Below are 18,284 nucleotides of genomic sequence, written 5' to 3' on the forward strand. Positions count from 1 at the left end.
GGCGAAAGGCGGCTGGGAACGGGGGGACGGGACGCCCGCCTGGACTACGGCTCCGGGCTGCGGTGGGGGGCCGTTCCGAGCAGGGGCCCGCCACTGGCCGCCCAGAGCTCCACCAGCCGGCCGAGCGCCCCGAGAGGCGGAGCAGCGGCGCCGCGGCGGCGGCGCCAGGACCCGGCGGAGCGGGCGCAGCGGAAGCGCGGCGGCCGGAGCGGCTGGCGGCGGGCGGCGCGCAGGTGAGGAACGGGCGGCCGGCGGGCGGGCCAGGGGAGGGCGCGGGCCCCGGGGCCGCGCGGGGACGTGGAGGGCGGGACGCAGAGGAGAGGCGGGAGGGAGGGGCTCCGGGAGGCGGGATCCGCTGCACCCCTTTCCCGGTGCCGACGCCAGCTGCCGCCCGCACAGGCCTGCGCCCGGCCTCACTTCCCACCCCGCCGCCCCGCGTGCTGCCCGCCCGGAAGCGGTGTCGGGCGTCGGCCCCCAGAAAGACTGCCCCTCCGCGCTCGCCTGCACTCGGGGCGCCCGTCTTCCCCCGGCCTGAGGCCCAGGCCGACCGAGGCCGGGGCGCGGGGAGGGCCCTGGCGGCCCGCCGGACTCGCGGCCCCGGGCACCAGGCCTCCCTTCCTGTCGCGGCCCACCGCGCCCCGTGACCCTCACGTGCCTTCCCACACTCCGGGCGCTGGGCCCTGCGAGTGGGCCGAACTGAACCCTCGGACCCCTCTTTTGCAGCTCCCGTCCCTCCCCGGCCCCTCTTAGCTGACCTCCCACTGCTTTCCCCGATCTTGCTTCCTGACTGCCCACAGCACTGGTTTTAACCTGGGCTGTAGACCCTGGGAGCCGGCTGTCCGGGGATGGTTTGCAGAAAAGACTTTATGCACTTCTGAAATTATAAACTGCACTGCGAGATGGGTTTGGTGTATGTTCATTTTCTGGGAGAGTCCATGGTTTTTATCAGATTCTGTAAGGGAGTGCCACGCAATAGAAATACGGTGTGAGCCACACATGTGATTTTACAAGTAAAAAGAAAGAGGTGAGATGGATTTAGTAATAGGTTTTCTTTAACCTAATATATCTAAAATATGGTCATTTCAGCCTGTAATCAATATAACAATTTTGATGAGATATTTTACATTTTTTTCCTAGTAAGTCTTTGAAATTTGGTGTACGTTTTACACTTACACTGCACCTCAACTTGGATTGGCCACATTTCAGATGGCCCATAGCCACATGCAGCTAGTGGCTACCATATTGGACAGCACAGGCCTAAGGGTTTCAGTCCAAACTTCTTGCCATGGTTTTCAGTGTTTATCACAGTCTGGCCTCTCCTTTTTTTGCCTGCTAATGGCCCAAGGAACGTCATACCCTTATCACTCAAGCCACTTGCCATTCCCTACACAGCTTTGTTCAAGCTGTTCTGCCTGGAATGTTCTCTCCTGCACTGCCTTTCCAGGCTTGGTAGGGAGATGCAGCTTCTGCGGAGAGGCTTTTCCTGACTCCCCTAACCTCTGGAGGGATTTATCACTGCTTCCTCAGTGCTTCCTCCCTAGCACTGTATTCCTGGCTGAATTAGACCGCTTATCACATGGTGTTTGTTTTGAGGCTGTCTCTATGACTAGCATAGTGTCCTATTCATCTTTTTGTGATCGTGGCTGGCATCTAATAGTTGATCAGTAGATGCTTGCAGACAGAACGAGTAAGCCACTAACTAGCTATACTCAATCTCTTAATTCTTGAGTGGACCTGTTACTTCCTTGTTTGGGAGATTTGTCCCCGTACTACCCCCTCACGTTAATGTACACACACACACACACACACACACACACACACACACACACAGAAGGGGTAACTTAGGAGGAATGCATCTCAAGATGTACACAGAAAGTATCTTCTACCTTTTACCCTCTCCTGATCTCAGGGATGGGAAAACTGAGGTACAGAATTAAGTTAGAGTGGCCAGCAAATTTGCATCAATATGAATATAAATAGGGGGGTTCCTTGGAAGGAGGGCAGTGGTCTCAGAGTTAGGTTCCTCAGGCATCAGCTGGCCCCACTTTGGCCATTTGATAGGAGAGAAGAGAAGTGGGGAGGTGGGGAGTAACTCCTGGGCCCTGATGACGATTCTAGGCAGCTTCAGGTCTGGGAAACTGAGGATTGTCACTGCTGGAGAAAAAGTTGAAGAGCAGACCCGTCATTTCAGATCATGAAGAGGCCTGGCCTGGGCAGGGTAGGAGAGAACCTGTAGGGTAGAAGGAAGTGCTGGGGAAGCTAGCAGAGGGAGCAAAGGTGTAAACTCCTTGAAGAAGATGGTGTGACGTTGGGAATAACCACTTCTTCAAGAGTAGTACCATTCTCCGTCTGCAGAATGGGAAATGGAAAAAACCAGAGATTCAGAGAAGGCAAGCAACTTACCCGAAGTCACACAGTTCTTAAGCCTAAATGAAGCCTCCTGAACCCTCCCCATCACACTTACCCTGCCTCACCCACACCTCTGTTGCAATCAGGGACCCCAACATGGTGCCTGAGAGAACAGGTGTGCAGCGCAGTGCCAGGTCTGATTAATGTCTTCCTCGCCATCTTCTGCTGAGGGGCTGTGATTAGGCCTATTTATAGGGGCCCGGTGCCTTAATATTCTGCCTGGTACATCCCTTGCCAATCAAATCAGTGCTGTCTGCAGTGTGATTGCTGCTTTAGTGGCACCAGGGAGCGGAGTTAATTAAACCCAGTATAAATAGACTCTGCCCTCATCTTGCAATTCGAAGGAGTGTTTTTCCTTCTTGTCCCCCGCCCCCACATGTCCCTCCTTCCTCCTGGCCCCCCCTTAGCTCTAGCCTCGGGGAGCAGAGCCCAGACACTGGTGTACGCAGAGTCACCAGCCACTACCTGTCCTGTCTCAGGAACAGGTCTTGAGTTCTTTGGGGTCAAAGTGGGAAGAATTCAGGAGTCCACATTTTCTGTGCTTTTCCAGACTTGACTGTCATTTGGCAGTTGACACAGGCATTTTTCCCCCCAAATCCATCCCTCTGCTCCCAGCCTCTTTTGAACTCTGCAGCCAGGGTTTCTTTCTTGTTCATCCAGGCTCAGGAGTTTGAAATGAGATAATGTACAGAAAGGGTGCCTAGCAGAGCAGCAAGCACCTTCTCTGACTGCTTCTCTTCAGCCTCCATCATCCCTATCAATTTTCTTTCCTCATTCACGCAGCAAGCATCTACAGAGTACCAGCTCCTGGGAGCTCCTGGCCTCCCACCCAGTGCCCTGTCCTTCACTTCCCGGCCTGCACTGGCTGAACATGTGGCAGACAGTTGGGGTGGGGGGCTGGGCTCTCTTCTCCCAGCACTTTGCCCAGTGGTGGCTGAGTGTGGGCGGTCCTCATGCTCTGGTTCCCTCCCACAGGCACCATGACTCCCATGAGGACCCAGCACTCGTTGGCGGGGCAGACCTATGCGGTGCCGCTCATCCAGCCAGACCTGCGGCGAGAGGAGGCCATCCAGCAGGTGGCAGATGCCCTTCAGTACCTGCAGAAAGTCTCTGGAGACATCTTTAGCAGGTGGGTGCCGCCACCGACCCGCACCTGATTGGGGGCTGGGCGGTGGGAGTGCACCCTCTAGGAGCAGCCCTTTTGGTGATTCTTGGTCTTGGAGGGACCCAGCTGGCTTCCCTGTGCCCAGGGGGCCCAAGGTAGGAGCCCAACTTAGAAACTTTTTCTCTTAAGTGCTCATGGGAACTCAGTGCATGCTATCCCACTGAGCCCCCGGGGGGCCTGTGCCCTCACTCATTCCTGCAGTCAGCAAATATTTATTCAGTGCTTCTTATGTGTGCAAGGCACCGTGCTGCACTCTTTAGTTACTTACAGCAGCGGGTAAGGCAGTGTCCCTGTCCCAACCAGAGAGTGTGCGGGTTTCCCTCACTGTCTGAAAGGTCACGTTCTGCCACTTTGCTTTTATGAATGACCTACGCTCGTACCTGTGTTTGCTAACTGAAAGAAATCCAAAGTGGGTTCTCACTTGTATGAACTGGTAGTTGCTTCTTCGCTGCACACCTTTGCAGTTTCTGAAAGGTTCACGGGATCACTCTACCGGTGGATGGTGATGGGGTCGGGGGGCGGGGGGGGACCCTGGACTCTGGCAGGAGAGACAGACTGTAACCAATTGTGTAATTAGTGATTTAATTACAATTGTGATGAAGACCTTATAGTGGTTTTGTAATAACTGATATTCATATGGCATTATCCATGCGCCACCATTGATCTGAGTGCATTAACTCAACCCTCAGAACAACTTTATGAGGACATGTGCTTGTTATCTCCATTTTACTAGAGGAGACTGAGGCACAGCTAAGAGACTTGCCCAAGTGGCAGAGCCAGGGGTCACACCCAGCTGTTATGGCTCTAGACTCTGGAATTATCACTGTCTCCCTGTGATGGGGAAATAGGGTGTGACAGGAGTTGGTAACAGGAAGCCTGATTTGGTCTGGGGGGATCAGGGAAGACATATGTGAGGAAAAACATTTATGAGAAAATCTGAAGGGTGAGTAGGAGTTATTGTGAGTGGGTAGATTGAGAAGAAAATTCCAGAAAGAAAGAAGGACATGAGCTAAAGCCCCGAGCTGGGAAGGACCCGAATGGAAGCCAATGTGGTTGGAGCAAGGAGAGTAAGAGACTGAGGGGGCCGAGAAGCCCTGGTGAGGTAGGCAGGGCCTTAGGGGTAGTTTATGGTTTTGAGTAGGAGTATTGCCAGTGCTTATCTAGCATAACCCTCTGCTATAATGATTTTCACTCAGCGGTTATTGACTGGTGTTTGCTGTTGCTTTGCAAAGGTCCCAGGTTTTGTCCTTTATGCAGGTCTTTGTCTTTTTCTGGCTAGAAGAAGCCTGAAATGGGGCTTAGATCTCCTTCCTGGTGCCCACATCATGCCTTCACATGGGGACCTTTTATCCCACCCAGTGTGAAGTATTTGATGGAGGTCCCTCCTGTGGTCCAAGTCACCCCCCCTCCCCTGCTTGTACCCCTGACCAGGAAACCCCTGCTCCTTCACCATGTAACCTCCCCCTTCATCACCTGGAAGCAGGCCTCCTCCTGGAAGCCTTCCCGAGTACGGGCAGAAAATGGGAGGAGTTAGACTTAATATAAACAGCAGATCCTCTTACTCTTTGGCCTCTGACCTGACCCCCAAATCACCTACCTACCCCGAGCCTATACAGAAGGTAAATGTAACAAAAGGGTGGTGCCCCAAAGTGATGAAGGGGGGTTGCCTCTGGAGCAGTCTGCCTGGGCTCCATTCTGACTTCCCCATTTGCTTGCTTTATAAACTTGAGCAAGTTACTTAATCTCTCTAAGCCTCAGTGTTCTCATCTATAAAATGGCATCAATAATGCTGCCTTCCTCATAGGATTGTGGTAAAGATTAAATAGATTAAAACTTGCAAGGGAATTAAAGTACCTGGAGTATAGTAAGCATTCAGTTAAACATCCCCTCTTTTATCAGTTGCTGTCAGCTCTGCTCCTTTGCTGCCTATGGTGGCCCTCCATTAACTTGCTATCAATAGTTATGAAAAGTGTTATGTGCCCGTTTTGTGCCTATATTTGTGCTAAATATGCCTAAGGAATTTGCCTTTTGTGCCTATATTTGTGCTGAATATGCCTAAGGAATTTTTGCTAAATATGCCTAAGGAACACATAAGCGAAGGACACAAGCCTTTAAGAGCCATCAGTCCCAGATTATAGCCACCCATGCCCAGTGACTGAAATGGATGCCAAAAACAATCCATCAGAAACATTTGTGTTTTCTCTCCAGGATTGTGATTGTATGCTTGCCTTTCTCTAAGGGGAGCACTGGATTTTTAGTATGCTGCCCTTTCCCTTCCTGGTGTTTGACACTGGTAGACAGTTTCGCTGTCCCTGTGCCCATGGATGGAATGAGGGGAGGGCGGGAAGTCTATCTCCTGGGAGAAAGTGGTGAAATATGGGCCCTCCCAAGTGGCTAGGCCTGGTCCAGAGAAGGTACGGTGCTTCTCAGGAGCCCAGGACCTAAGTCCAGGCTCCCCTCACAGCCAGGTGCCTGGTCACTCCATTAACCTCCAGCCATGTGCCAAATGTGCTGGACCCTGAGGGGTACCGATACGTGAGGGGTACAACGTGGTTCTTGTCCCCACGGATCTTATAGTCTAGAATGCTAAAACAGTAAGTCTCTAGATGGATTCTTTTTTTTTTTCTTTCCAAGATTTTATTTAAATTCAAGTTACTTAACATATAGTGTAGTACTGGTTTCAGGAGTAGAATTTAGTGATTCATCGCTTACATATAACACCTGGTACTCATTACAAGTGCCCTACAAACAACCCTCAGTTTGTTCTCTATAGTTAAGAGTCTCTTATGGTTTGTCTCCTTCTCTGTTTTTATCGTATTTTATTTATTTTTCCTCCCCTTCCCTTTTGTTCATCTGTTTTGTTTCTTAAATTCTACATATGAGTGAAATCATATGGTATTTGTCTTTATCTGACTGACTTATTTTGCTTAGCATAATACACTGTAGCTCTGTCTACATTGTTGCAAATGGCAAGATTTCATTCTTTTTGATGGCTGAGAATATCCCATTGTGTATACACACGCACACACTACATCCACTTTATCCATTGGTCAGTTGGTGGACATTTGGGCTGTTTCCATAATTTGGCTGTTGTCAGTAATGCTGCTGTAAACATCGGTGTGCATGTGCTTCTTCGAATCTGTATTTTTGTGTCCTCTGGATAAGTACCTACTAGTGCAATTGCTGGGTCGTAGGGTAGTTCTATCTTTAAATTTCTGAGGTAGTTCTATCTTTCTATGTATCCTCCTAAATGTTTTCCAGAGTGGCTGTACCAGTTTGCATTCCCACCAGCAGTGTAAGAGGGTGCCCCTTTCTCCGCATCCTCACCAACATCTGTTGTTTCCTGAGTTGTTAATTTTAGCCATTCTGATAGGTGTAAGGTGGTATCTCATTGTGGTTTTTATTCATATTTCCCTGATGATGGATGATGGTAGATGGAGTCTTGGTTGTATAACATTAATTGTGCAGGCTTCTAGGGATCTAGAGAAGGGAGAAATAAGTAAGAATTGGTGGCACATTGGGGCGCCTGGGTGACTCTGGCAGTTGAGTGTACAACTCTTGATTTTGGTTTAGGTCATGATCTCGAAGTTCATGGGATCAAGCCCCGCGTCAGGCTCTGCGCTGACAACACAAAGCCTGCTTGGGATCCTGTCTCTCTGCCTCTCCCCTGCTTGTGCTCTCTCTCTCTCTCAAAATAGTAAAAACTTAAATGTGCCACCATTTTTTTTTTAATCAGTCAGAACTCCCTAAACCAGTCGAAGCAAACAGCAATCAATCAGTAGAGCAGGATTTGGAGTTGCAGGGCTTAAGTGATGTCCTCAGTACCTGACGTTTCTTCCATTCCATCCCAGCTTGCTGCTTCTGGGTCAGTCCCATTCCCCACCAGGCTTCACTCTGCAATAGGGCCAGAAGCTCATACACTCAGGTTCAGGTCCAGCAGGAAAGAGGGCTTTCCTCTGTGTCAGTATCTCCTCGGAAGGCCCGTTGGCCTGGCTGGGTTCTCCTGTCTATCCCAGAGCCCATTGTGGGGGCAGAGGGCATGACACGCCAATTGGCATAGACCCTGTTAAGGGTATTACTCCTACACCCTGGGTTTAGCCCCAGCTGAAGTGCAGGGACCCGGCCTATGGGAGCAGTGGATTCCTTACAGGAAATGAGGGCCCTTACTTGAGTAAGGAAGAAGTAGAGGAAACCCACATGCCTCCTACACATGGTCAGGGAAGGCCGGCCTCCTGAAGGTGGCCATAGGAGGGATAGGTTGTGTTTAGGCAGGGTAGGAATGTGCATGTACAGGTCATCTAGTGAGGCCCACAAACGGGTGCCAGAGGCTCAGAGTCCTGAATGGGGAGCATGGTGTATCCCAGGCTCCCCAGGGGAGGGTGGCCTGAACGGGGAGTGTTTTGTACTGGGAGTAGAGACATTACTGCTTGCCCCACACATTCAGTTCCTTCACTGCAGAACAGGGTGTGAAAAGTCAACTTTACCTGTGTCTGTGGGCCTCGCTTCCCCCTTAGATTGTGTGCCTTTGGGAGCTGGGCTGTCTCTTCTTCCTGTGCTCCTCATTGCTGTGGGAATGCACCATGGCAGGGGAGTGGGAGGGTGGAGGTGGGGGAGTGAACAGTTGAGATCAGAACATTAGGGTCCAGGGGGCTTCTCCTAACAGGACGGGACTTTGGTCTTGGTTCAGGCCTTGTAGGGAGCCATGATAGGTTCTGGAGCCGGGAAGGGTGCCATAGAAGAGTTGAGAGAAGGCTCAGCAGGCAGCCCTCACAGAGTGGACAGGAAGGGGAGAGGGTGGCTTCCAGGGACCCACTGAGAGCTGTTGCTGCAGTCAGGGCAGGGAAGGGGTGAGGCTGCAGTCCAGGGGAGCTGCCGGCAGGGAGGGCTGGATGAGAGACATTTCAGAGGGAATGATGACAGATTGGGGTGAAGGAAAAGGAGGGGTCAGGGATAGTGTGGGGTGGGGGGTCGTACCCAGACCCAGCCTTATTTGTCTGCTCCTCCCACCCCCATCCTGCAGCAGTCAGCAAGTGTGTGCGCTTCTCATTTCTCATGGGCTTTTGCAGTGAATGTGACCCCCGCCTGGAATCTTCCCCCTTAAACTTATTCCACCTGCTTGGAAACTTCTTGCAAAGAAGAGACAGGCAGGTATCTGTCTCTCCTCCCCACTGTTTTGCCATTTCAGGCGCAGGCCCATCAGCCCCAGGGGCGTCTGTGCCCAGTTCCGCAGGTAGGTGAGCTCATGGAAAATTAGCATTCTGAGCTGGCCTTCTTCCTCCTGCTCTGCCGCAGCGGGAGCCACAGGGAGAATGGAGAGAATGACAAGCACCTCTCAGGCTCTCCTGGACCTGCTTCTCCTCCTGCCTGGCAGAGTGCCCATCCCTCACCTGCCCTCATCTTCACCTGGGACGAGCCAGGCTCCAAAATAGCTGCCCAGAGACGTCAGTGGCTTCACATGACTTAGATGACAAGGCAGAGGGGGCTGGGGTGGCATAGGGAAGAGGAGCTGGACAGTGTGGAGGTTGGGGTCAAGTGCTGTCACTCGGTGTCCCCATCAGCCCTAGCGCTGTGGTCACCTCACTGAGGAAGCCGCAGCCTGGGGAAGGGTTCCTTTTCTCTGCAGAGCTTTTCCCCTGCTTCTCTTTTGTCTTTCCAGCCCCTCCTTCCCTCTCTCCCCTTCCTCCTTTCCCATCCTTCCCCCTCTGCCTCACTTCCTCCAGACTCCCCTCCCCTCCCCTCCTTTCTTGGTCCTGATTGGCACCTGGTGACTCCCGAGGTTGGCAAGCACTCAGTCAGCCGCCTGCATAATTAGCAGATCATTCCTAATCATCTCAGTGAGTGGAGGAGGAGGAGGAGGAGGAGGAGGAGGAGGAGGAGGAGAGAATGGCAAGAGCAGGTTCAGGGGGGTCTCAATGCCAAGGGGTGGGACAGGCGAGGGGAGAAGCAGAGACTCTGGGGCATGAAGGGTGCTCCCTCCTCCCTCCTCCCCAGCAGTCTCTGCAGAAGGCAGGGTGGGAGTGCTGATGGCCAGGGGCCGTGGCAGAAAACCATCCCTGAGGGAATGGGAGTGAGCGTTGGAGGTAGGGGCCCCCGGGCCCAAGCACTATCCTGGCCACCTGTCCCCAACCTCCCCCACACCAGGCGGGGAGTGGTCCCTAGGGCGCTTCCTTGAATCCCTCCCACGCCAGCCAGAGGAGCCCTTGCTGTTGCCCAGCTCTCTGCTCCATGGTGTTCTTTCCTGGCCTGGAACTTCCTGCTTCACGTCAGCTCAGCACCACCTCTTCTTGCTTTCATCTGAGTGCCTGGAGCCCCTCTTCCTTCCTAATCTCGGGGGTAGCAATAGCAAATGCTAACCGAGTACTTTGGATATAGCTGCTAGTACAGGAACACTAGACATACAAGTGCTCATTTTAACCTTTACAATAGTTCCATGATCTAGAAGTCACTGTCCCTGTTTTAGCTGAAGAAACCTGAGGCCGAGGCCAGCTGAGTGATTTGCTCAAGGTCACACTGCTGCTAACTGGATGTTAGACCCAGGTTTGTGGGGCATCTTAGTCACTTCTCCCTTGGAGAGGGGAATCTCCCTGAGGGCGGTTTTGCGTTACCTGATTCTTTTCTGTCCCAGGCTCTGAGCAGACCAACTAAGCCAGTTCCTTCCTGTCACCGCCAGCAGAAACAGCCCTGGTGTCTGGGCGAATGTGTTTTGAGGACATGGCTTCCATGATAAGCTTGGAAACAGACCTGCCTTGAAGCAGACCATCAAGCCAGCGGGCATCAATTAGGAATGGCAGATCGCCCACTTGCCACTACCCCCCACCCTCACGGGAGACGCCGCTAATGGGTTGTGGCACTCCATCCCAGCCGCGTATGGCCTGCCAGTCCTTCCTAATGCAGCCTTCATACTGCCACTGCCCAGCAGTGAGAGCCCTTTCACCCATGGTCTGCACTGTCTTTGGCCCCATGGCTGTGACTGTGACAGATTAGATGGGGGCTTTGTCAACAAGCAGGCCATTACCTAGACCTGTAGGCTCTTGGATGCTTGTAAGCTCCTGTCCTCCTCTCCCCTGCCCTGCACAGCAGTCTCCCTTGGAGCATTCCTGACAGGTGGTCATCCTGCTGGACTCTGATTTTCAAAGCTGTGTAACTGTTTACTAAAAAGTTCTTGTGCAGAAGATCTGCACAAGAGGTCTGCTTCCTTATAACTCCACCCGCTGGTCCTTATGCAGCCTTCTGGGGTGACGGAATAAGTCTACTCGCTTCTCAGCCCAACAGCACTTGTTATAGTTTTGATATTTGAAGGGAATCACCACATTCCCTAAGTCATCTCACCTGTAGCCAGAACACCCTTCAGTCATCTTTGTATGACTCCTCGCTGTCCTCATCACCCTCCTTTGGACGTTAACTTGTCACTTTACATTCAGCTGGTATTCATTACACGTCAGGCACAGTCCCAGGTACTAGAGATACAGCAGTGAATGAAAACAGACCCTATAGTCCGGATGGAATTCAGAGGACTCTTAAAATGTGGATCCAGTATAAGGGCACCTGGGAGGCTTTGCAGCTGAGCGTCCAACTCTTGATTTCAGTTCAGGTCATGATCCCAGGGTCATGGGATTGAGCCCTGTGTTGATAAGATTCTGTCTCTGCCCCTCTTCCCCCACTCGTGCTCTCTCTTCTCTCTTTCTCTAAAATAAATAAAAAATGTGGATCCAGTTTAAAGGGGACACAGCTGCAGAGAGGTTGGTGCCCAGCATAGGTTAGCTCATTAATCTGGGGTCTGTTTTCTCTATAGTGCCTCCAAGAGAGTGGATGTCCCCTGTTTACTGAAGGAAGGAAGGAGGGACAAGGAGCTGTGTGCCCCAAGATCACATTTCCTTTTTAAGCTGCTTAACACACTTTTAGCTCATACTGAGCTATAGTTAACCAGAACCTCAGGCCTTGTTGCTAAACCTCCATCTTTTCTGTATTTGTGTACTTTTTAAACCTAAATGCTGGACTTCATCCCTTGTCAATTTCATCTTGTTGATTGCAGTTCATCTTTCTGGCCTCGCGAGATTATTTGAGTCTTGATTCTGCTATGTGGACCATTTTGACCCTCCTCCGTTCAGTACCCCCAGTTTACTAATCCAGTGTTACATGAGCTAGATGGGGCCCTGCCAGAGGCCTTTGTGCAAGGCTGAAATCATTTCGTTCTTCGGCAGTGCCCTTTGGGTACTGTTGCTCATCTGGCTCTGATTTTTCCTAAATGTGCTCTCCTCCAACCCCCATAGCTCCATCTCGTCTACAGGATTTTGTGAGAAGCCGTCAGAATCCTTGCTGACTCAAGATGCACTGTGTTTAAGGCTTTCCCCTGATTACACCAGTCTAATAACGCTGTCAAAAAAAGAAATGCTGTGAATTTAGAACAATGCTGGCCCCTGGGATCTGCCTCTTTCTCCTCGAAGTGCTTACAGACCCTCGATTTAATAATCCATTCTGGAGATTTGCCAGGGTTTATTGTTTAAGCTTTATGTTTGCAACTTGGAGAAACGGGCCCTTCTCTCCTTGATGGAAGAACTGGAACAGAATAGCCTTTGTCCTTCTCCAGTTCTGATGTCCCTCCCACTCTCCATGTTGACTTCAAGCCGAGTGGTTATGTAACCACTGACGTTGCTTCAGCACCCAGGGGCAGAATGTGGCTGGGTTGGGAAGGGGAGGAAGTAGCTTGTGCGTGAGTAACCTTTCTCAGTGGATGGAAACCTTTCTTCCTGTCAGAAAAGATGGAGCTCACACAAGTCTGGTGATTCTGCATTCTCTCACTGGAAGGATGCTCTGCCCTCTGTTCTCTCTGTTACTGCCCCACTCAGACCAGTCTGTCAAGGAAGACTAAGCTGCTTTGGGTACCTGCTTGTACCCTAGCCCCCCACCTCATGTAGCTCCCTACACATAAGGAGCCAGGAGTAATCAGGGAGTTTGGGGAACAGAGACCCCTACGGTTGTGAAATTGGCTGATCGGGTTGGTTCTCTGGGGGACAGAATCCTCTAGAGTTGGTGGAAGTTGGTTGATTTAGGAAGATTGGTCCAGAGCTTTGACTGTTCAACTTTTAAAGAAATCCCAGAGTTCCCTGGCTGTATAGTCTCTGACCCCAGAGGCAGCGGGGCCCCTCTGCCATCCAATGTGTCCTCCTCCCCTGCAAAGTAAACTTGCAGTTCTGCCTCTTTTGTTTTTCACTTGTGCACCCACTCCTGCCAGGTGAGTGCTTATATGAAACCCGGTGGTCGCAGGCAGGGACTGGTGTTCTTGGAGGTGGGGAAGCAACCGGGAGGAGGATGCCCTGGTGTCTCTGTCAACTCTGCGGTGAGAAGAAACTTGCCATTGCTCAATAATATGGGACAGCATAAGTGAGACTCACATGCATTTACATTTAGGGCATATGGGTACTGTCACTCAGCGAGCCCCTGCAGGTGCCAGCACTGGGAATGTAGTAGGGACCAAAGCAAAGCCCTTACCCCCTTGGAGCACACATGCATAATGTCAAATGGCTCTGTGTTAAAGCGGGTTGGGAAGTGACAGGTGCATCTTTAAGAGTCCTTGGCCAGGAAGGCTTCCGTGAGGAGGGTGCTCAGTGAAGCGAAGAAGCCAGCCTTGTGGTTATCTGTGGGGACAGCACTCCATTTGATGCAAAGGCCATGCGATAATACATTTGGCATGTTTGGGGACTAGCAGGGCACTGGTGTCACTGGAGCCCACTGATCAGGGAAGGGTGAGTGGAAACCCAAGAGCACCCTGACCACAACCATGAGAACCACGGTGGGGACTTTGGATTTGCCCACACAAGCTGTTTATGATATGTTGGGGCAGCTCCCTGTGAACGGGTCTGGGACTTGAATTTAGACCCAGTCTTGCCCGCCACCCATCCTTGCCGAGCTCTAGTTTCCTCGTCTGGAAGTAGGTGATTACGTACGTGAGTCACGATACTTTTGTCTCTGCTTGCCCCTGCTTGAGGCTGTAAACTCCTGGAGGCAGGAGCCCTGTCCCTTAAGATGGCACATCCAGGCACCGACTTGAGGCCAGAGCGATTCCCCATTCCTACCCAGAGCTCCAAGGAACCCAGTGGAATTCATTCATAGACTCTTCAGGTTAGACAAGCCTTGCAGAGGCCACCCGGGCAGTCCCAAGATCTGCTGTGACCAGCAGAGAACACTGTATTTTAAGGGCCCTTGCCCAAGCCCTTGGCTTTGCAGGTTTGCAGGAAGAAGCAAGTATGCAGGAAGCTGTAGCCTTCTGGGGAGCGGCCCTCAGCCTGTGATTCTTTTTCCATGGCAGGATCTCCCAGCGAGTAGAGCTCAGCCGGAGGCAGCTGCAGGCCATTGGGGAGAGGGTCTCCTTGGCCCAGGCCAAGATTGAGAAGATCAAGGGCAGCAAGAAGGCCATCAAGGTAGCCCATGTGACCCTGAGTCCCTGTAGCTGGCAAGCAGTCCCAGAAATCCCATCCCCACACCTCTGAGGTTGCCCAGGTCCCTGCCCACCCTGTCCAGCCACCCCTCAAGCTTTCCTCCTGCTCAGAATCCACCCCTCCAACCCCACCCTAGGCTCTGGAGCATCTTGGGCCCCCTGAAGAATTGATCTAAGATTCTGTGTCCACAGGTGTTCTCCAGTGCCAAGTACCCAGCACCAGAGCGTCTGCAGGAGTATGGTTCCATCTTCACAGGTGCCCAGGACCCTGGTGTACAGAGACGCCCCCGCCACAGGATCCAGAGCAAGCACCGCCCCCTGGATGAGTGGGCCCTGCAGGTCTCATGCACTTGGAGGGGTGACCAGAGGTGGCCTTGGCTGTGGGGGAGGAACTGAGGGTTCTGTCCCCTCAGAGGATTTTGACTGGGATGGGTGGTCACTTTGACCCAGTACTGAAACCCACCATTCTTGTGTTACCACCCCTCATCCTGCCAGGAGAAGCTGAAATACTTCCCTGTGTGTGTGAACACCAAGCAAGAGCCTGAGGATGAGGCCGAGGAGGGGCTCGGGGGCCTTCCCAGCAACATCAGCTCCGTCAGCTCCTTGCTGCTGTTCAACACCACTGAGAACCTGTACGGCAGAGGGCGGGGCTCTGGAAGGGCGGCTGGGGGCCCAGCCTGGCTTTGTGGGGGATACAGGGGGTATCAGACGTGGGTGCAGAAGCCTGCAGGCTGGAGGGGGGGGGGGGCTCAGGCGCTGAGCAGTTTGGTTTTTACCTTGTAAGGCCTCGGAGTCCATAGTACAAACCGTGGCGCTGAAGAAACAGGAAAGATGGGTCAGGACCATGGGCCTAGAGCAGATATGATGGACTCCCCCCCCACCCATCCCACCTCTGCAGGTACAAAAAGTACGTCTTCCTGGACCCCCTGGCTGGTGCTGTAACGAAGACCCACGTGATGCTGGGGGCAGAGACAGAGGAAAAGCTGTTCGATGCCCCTTTGTCCATCAGCAAGAGGGAGCAGCTGGAGCAACAGGTGGAGATGGAGGGCGCGTGTCGGGGAGGGGTGCAGCGGAGAGTCTGCCAGCATCCTCAGGGTCTGCTGAGGCCCTGCTCCCCCCCTGTTGTACATGGGTGTGCACGAGGCCCTGCTCACTGCCCCAAGGTCAAACTACAGGGCCCCGGTCCCCTGCAGCCCCCGACTCATACGCTCCCACCTAATCGTGCAGGTTCCAGAGAACTACTTCTATGTGCCTGACCTGGGCCAAGTGCCTGAGATCGACGTGCCATCCTACCTGCCTGACCTGCCAGGCATCGCTGACGACCTCATGTACAGTGCTGACCTGGGCCCCGGCATCGCCCCCTCCGCCCCTGGCACCATTCCAGAGCTGCCCACCTTCCACACAGAGGTGGCCGAGCCTTTCAAGCCAGGTGAGCTGGAAACAGGAGTTGGGCAGGAGCTCTTAGGCTCGGACACTTGCATCCTAGGAACATCACACTTTCCCACCTTTCCGTTGCAGACCCGGAAGATGGAGTGCTGATAGCACCCCCACCCCCACCCCCACCCCCGCCGCCTCCCCCAGCTCCAGCTGTGCTGGTCAGCGCTCCGCCACCCCCACCCCAGACCCTGGCCTCCCCAGGCCAAGGTGCCAGGGAAGAAGACCGCAGTGGTGGCTTGTCTCCAGGTAGAGCAGCAGCAGGGTGCCCCCGGGGTTGGGGGCGGGGAGGGGACATGTGTTCTGAGGATGCCTCTGATTTCTGGATTCCTGAAGGGTTTTCTGTAGGTTTATGTGGCCATAAGGTTCAGACTTTCAGAAGAATTGTAATTTCAAAATCTTGTTCCCCTGGGTACATGAAATAGTGGTTTTCAAACTGTAGCCTCCCAAAATTCTAATCTCCAGGGAGAGGGAGCCTAGACATGAAGGTGTGGTCCCTCATTCCTATTTAAAAAGGGGCTACTGAAAAAAATGGAAAAGTTCAGCAATAAAATATCCAAATCCTTAAAACGGGGATTTTCGTTTTAGTATGACATCTGGTTTATCTCCAGAACCCACAGGTGGCACAAAAACTCCTTGTTGGTTCATGTGTCAAGTTCAGACACTGTCAGCAAACGGGTAGATTTGCAGTAGCCCCTAAACCAAGTGGCGCTGGAAGGGAGCAGGGGTGCCTGCATACAGGACCTCCTGAGTGCAGGCAGACACAGTCAGCATTCAGGCTGCATATGGGCTCCCAAGGCTCGGCTTCACCCACTGGCTTCCTTTGTCAAGAGGAACAGCCTGTTCTCACAGCCAGGTTTGAGGGGAAGCCTCTGGACCCCCAGAACCTCCAGCTGGGCAAGGCTGTCCCATAGGGCAGCCTGCCTGAGCAGCCTTCTTCCTCACACCCTGCCCCTCCCAGCTACAGTCCAGGGAGCTCCCAAGGAAGTGGTGGACCCCTCCAGTGGCCGGGCCACTCTCCTGGAGTCCATCCGCCAGGCTGGGGGCATCGGCAAGGCCAAGCTGCGCAGCGTTAAGGAGCGCAAGCTGGAGAAGAAGAAACAGAAGGAGCAGGAGCAAGGTGAGGGGATCCTAGGACCATTCCAGGAGGGCTCTAGGAAAGGGCCACCTTCTCTTGTAGCCATGACTCTAATAGGGTGCTCTCTGCCCACCCCAAAGGTGGTGCAGAAAGGCAGCACCTAGCCAACCTGCCTTATGCTTCTGCTGGAAGCCCTGGGTGGCCTAGGCTGTGGGATCCTTCCTGGTTTTGTAGCCTGCTTAGAACTTTCCTCTTTAAGCTAATGGGAGACAGAGCCTCACCCAGCTCAAACTATGACAACAGAGAATCTTCTTAGAATCTGCCAGGGGCTGTCCAAGGACATGGTTGGGGACATGAGATCCTTTAGAGACTGAGGACCTGGAGGGTTAGCCCAGTCCTGCTTTGCTAAGCCTCTTGAGGCTGCAGGTTGCACCTGCTATGAATCTTAAATGCCGGCGTGACTAGAACACCTGGGCACAAAGCAGCAATGCCCTGGAAGTCCTGAGTTTGAATCCCATCACCAGTTTCTAAGTTCTGCTCTATGACCTCAGACAAATTGCCTGACCTCTCTGGGCCAGTTTCCTCATCCGTACAATGGGGCCACTCATACCTCCCCCTCTGTTTCAGGTGGCTGTGTTACTCAGTTTCATATTAGTGCCCCAGTGCTGGATCCAGTGCCAGCCTGAACCTCCAAGACATGGTGGCTGTGGGAGGGGCTGGCATGTGTTGATAGTGAGCAAAAAATAAATAGATCCAAACCCTGAGAATGTCACCCCAGAGGCAGATTTTCCCCTTGGTTCCTTCATCTTTCCTTACTAGTGGCTTTCCCATTACAGTGAGAGCCACAAGCCAAGGTGGGGACCTGATGTCGGATCTCTTTAACAAGCTGGTCATGAGGCGTAAAGGTAGGAAGCAGAGCCTGCTGCCTTCCCTTGGGCTGGGAGGCTCAGGATATTTTGTATCATGAACGTTTTGCCACTTTCTTCCTGTTTTTAAGTCTCTAGGGGCTGGGTGAACTGGTATCCCACACCAACCCCCTCACCCTCCAACTCTGTCCCCCTAGGTATCTCTGGCAAAGGACCTGCAACGGGGACCGGTGAGGGGCCAGGAGGAGCCTTTGCCCGAATGTCAGACTCCATACCGCCTCTGCCTCCCCCACAGCAGCCACCTGGAGAGGAAGATGAGGACGACTGGGAATCCTAGGGGTTAGCCGTTCCTTCCCCACCAAAACCCAGATTTAGTTACTGCCCTCACATGGACATGGCTAGGAAGGGCTGCCTGGCCCGTGAGTCGCTCTGCCCCTGCTGCCCTTGGAGGAACAGGGATTGTGGAGGACTGCCCCCCTCCCAGGTCTGTGCCCGGAACCTTCTTCAAGGAGTGAGGTGGCCAGCTTCTGAGGCCAAATGGCTGGGAGGGGGGAGCCCCCTGCTCTCTGCCTGTGCTCTCCTCCAGCTACAGACTGAAATACGTGGATCAATAAAGACATAATACCGCAAGAACCAAGCATAAACCAGTGGCAAACTTTTAATCATGGAACTATAGCTGTGCAGAGTGCAAGTGTCTCCTCCCAGCCAGTGTCTGTCCTCCTGTTCCCACCAGGCTCAAGCAACGGGGGCAGAGCACCTGGCGGACCGAGGCCCCTTCCTCTGGGTCAGGGAGAGAAGAGAGGTGCAGTCAACAAGGGAAGCTGGTGCAGACGGAGGCGGGGGTATTTTCACACAGGGAAAAATGTCTCCCTGATAGACACGGGGTCTCTAAAAATA

At 53.0% G+C, this 18,284-nt stretch overlaps 1 protein-coding gene across 2 annotated transcripts; it reads left to right on the forward strand.

Moving 5' to 3' along the window:
• Positions 1–113: 113 nt before the first annotated feature.
• On the forward strand, positions 114–18,031 carry WASHC1 (WASH complex subunit 1). Of its 2 annotated transcripts, none has more exons than XM_060658742.3 (11): positions 114–233; positions 3,385–3,538; positions 13,881–13,992; positions 14,202–14,348; positions 14,505–14,641; positions 14,908–15,043; positions 15,237–15,438; positions 15,528–15,692; positions 16,405–16,563; positions 17,358–17,426; positions 17,585–18,031. In XM_060658742.3, the coding sequence occupies exons 2-11, from the start codon at positions 3,390–3,392 to the stop codon at positions 17,722–17,724; spliced, it is 1,416 nt and encodes a 471-aa protein (XP_060514725.1). In that variant the 5' UTR covers positions 114–233; positions 3,385–3,389; the 3' UTR covers positions 17,725–18,031. The 2 variants fall into 2 exon arrangements, with proteins under 2 accessions (XP_060514725.1, XP_060514726.1); XM_060658743.3 differs by lacking the exon at positions 114–233 and adding an exon at positions 369–1,024.
• Positions 18,032–18,284: the final 253 nt, after the last annotated feature.

This window comes from Panthera onca, chromosome B4 (assembly GCF_046562875.1).
Source record: "Panthera onca isolate mPanOnc1 chromosome B4, mPanOnc1 haplotype 2, whole genome shotgun sequence".
Lineage (NCBI taxonomy): Eukaryota > Metazoa > Chordata > Mammalia > Carnivora > Felidae > Panthera > Panthera onca.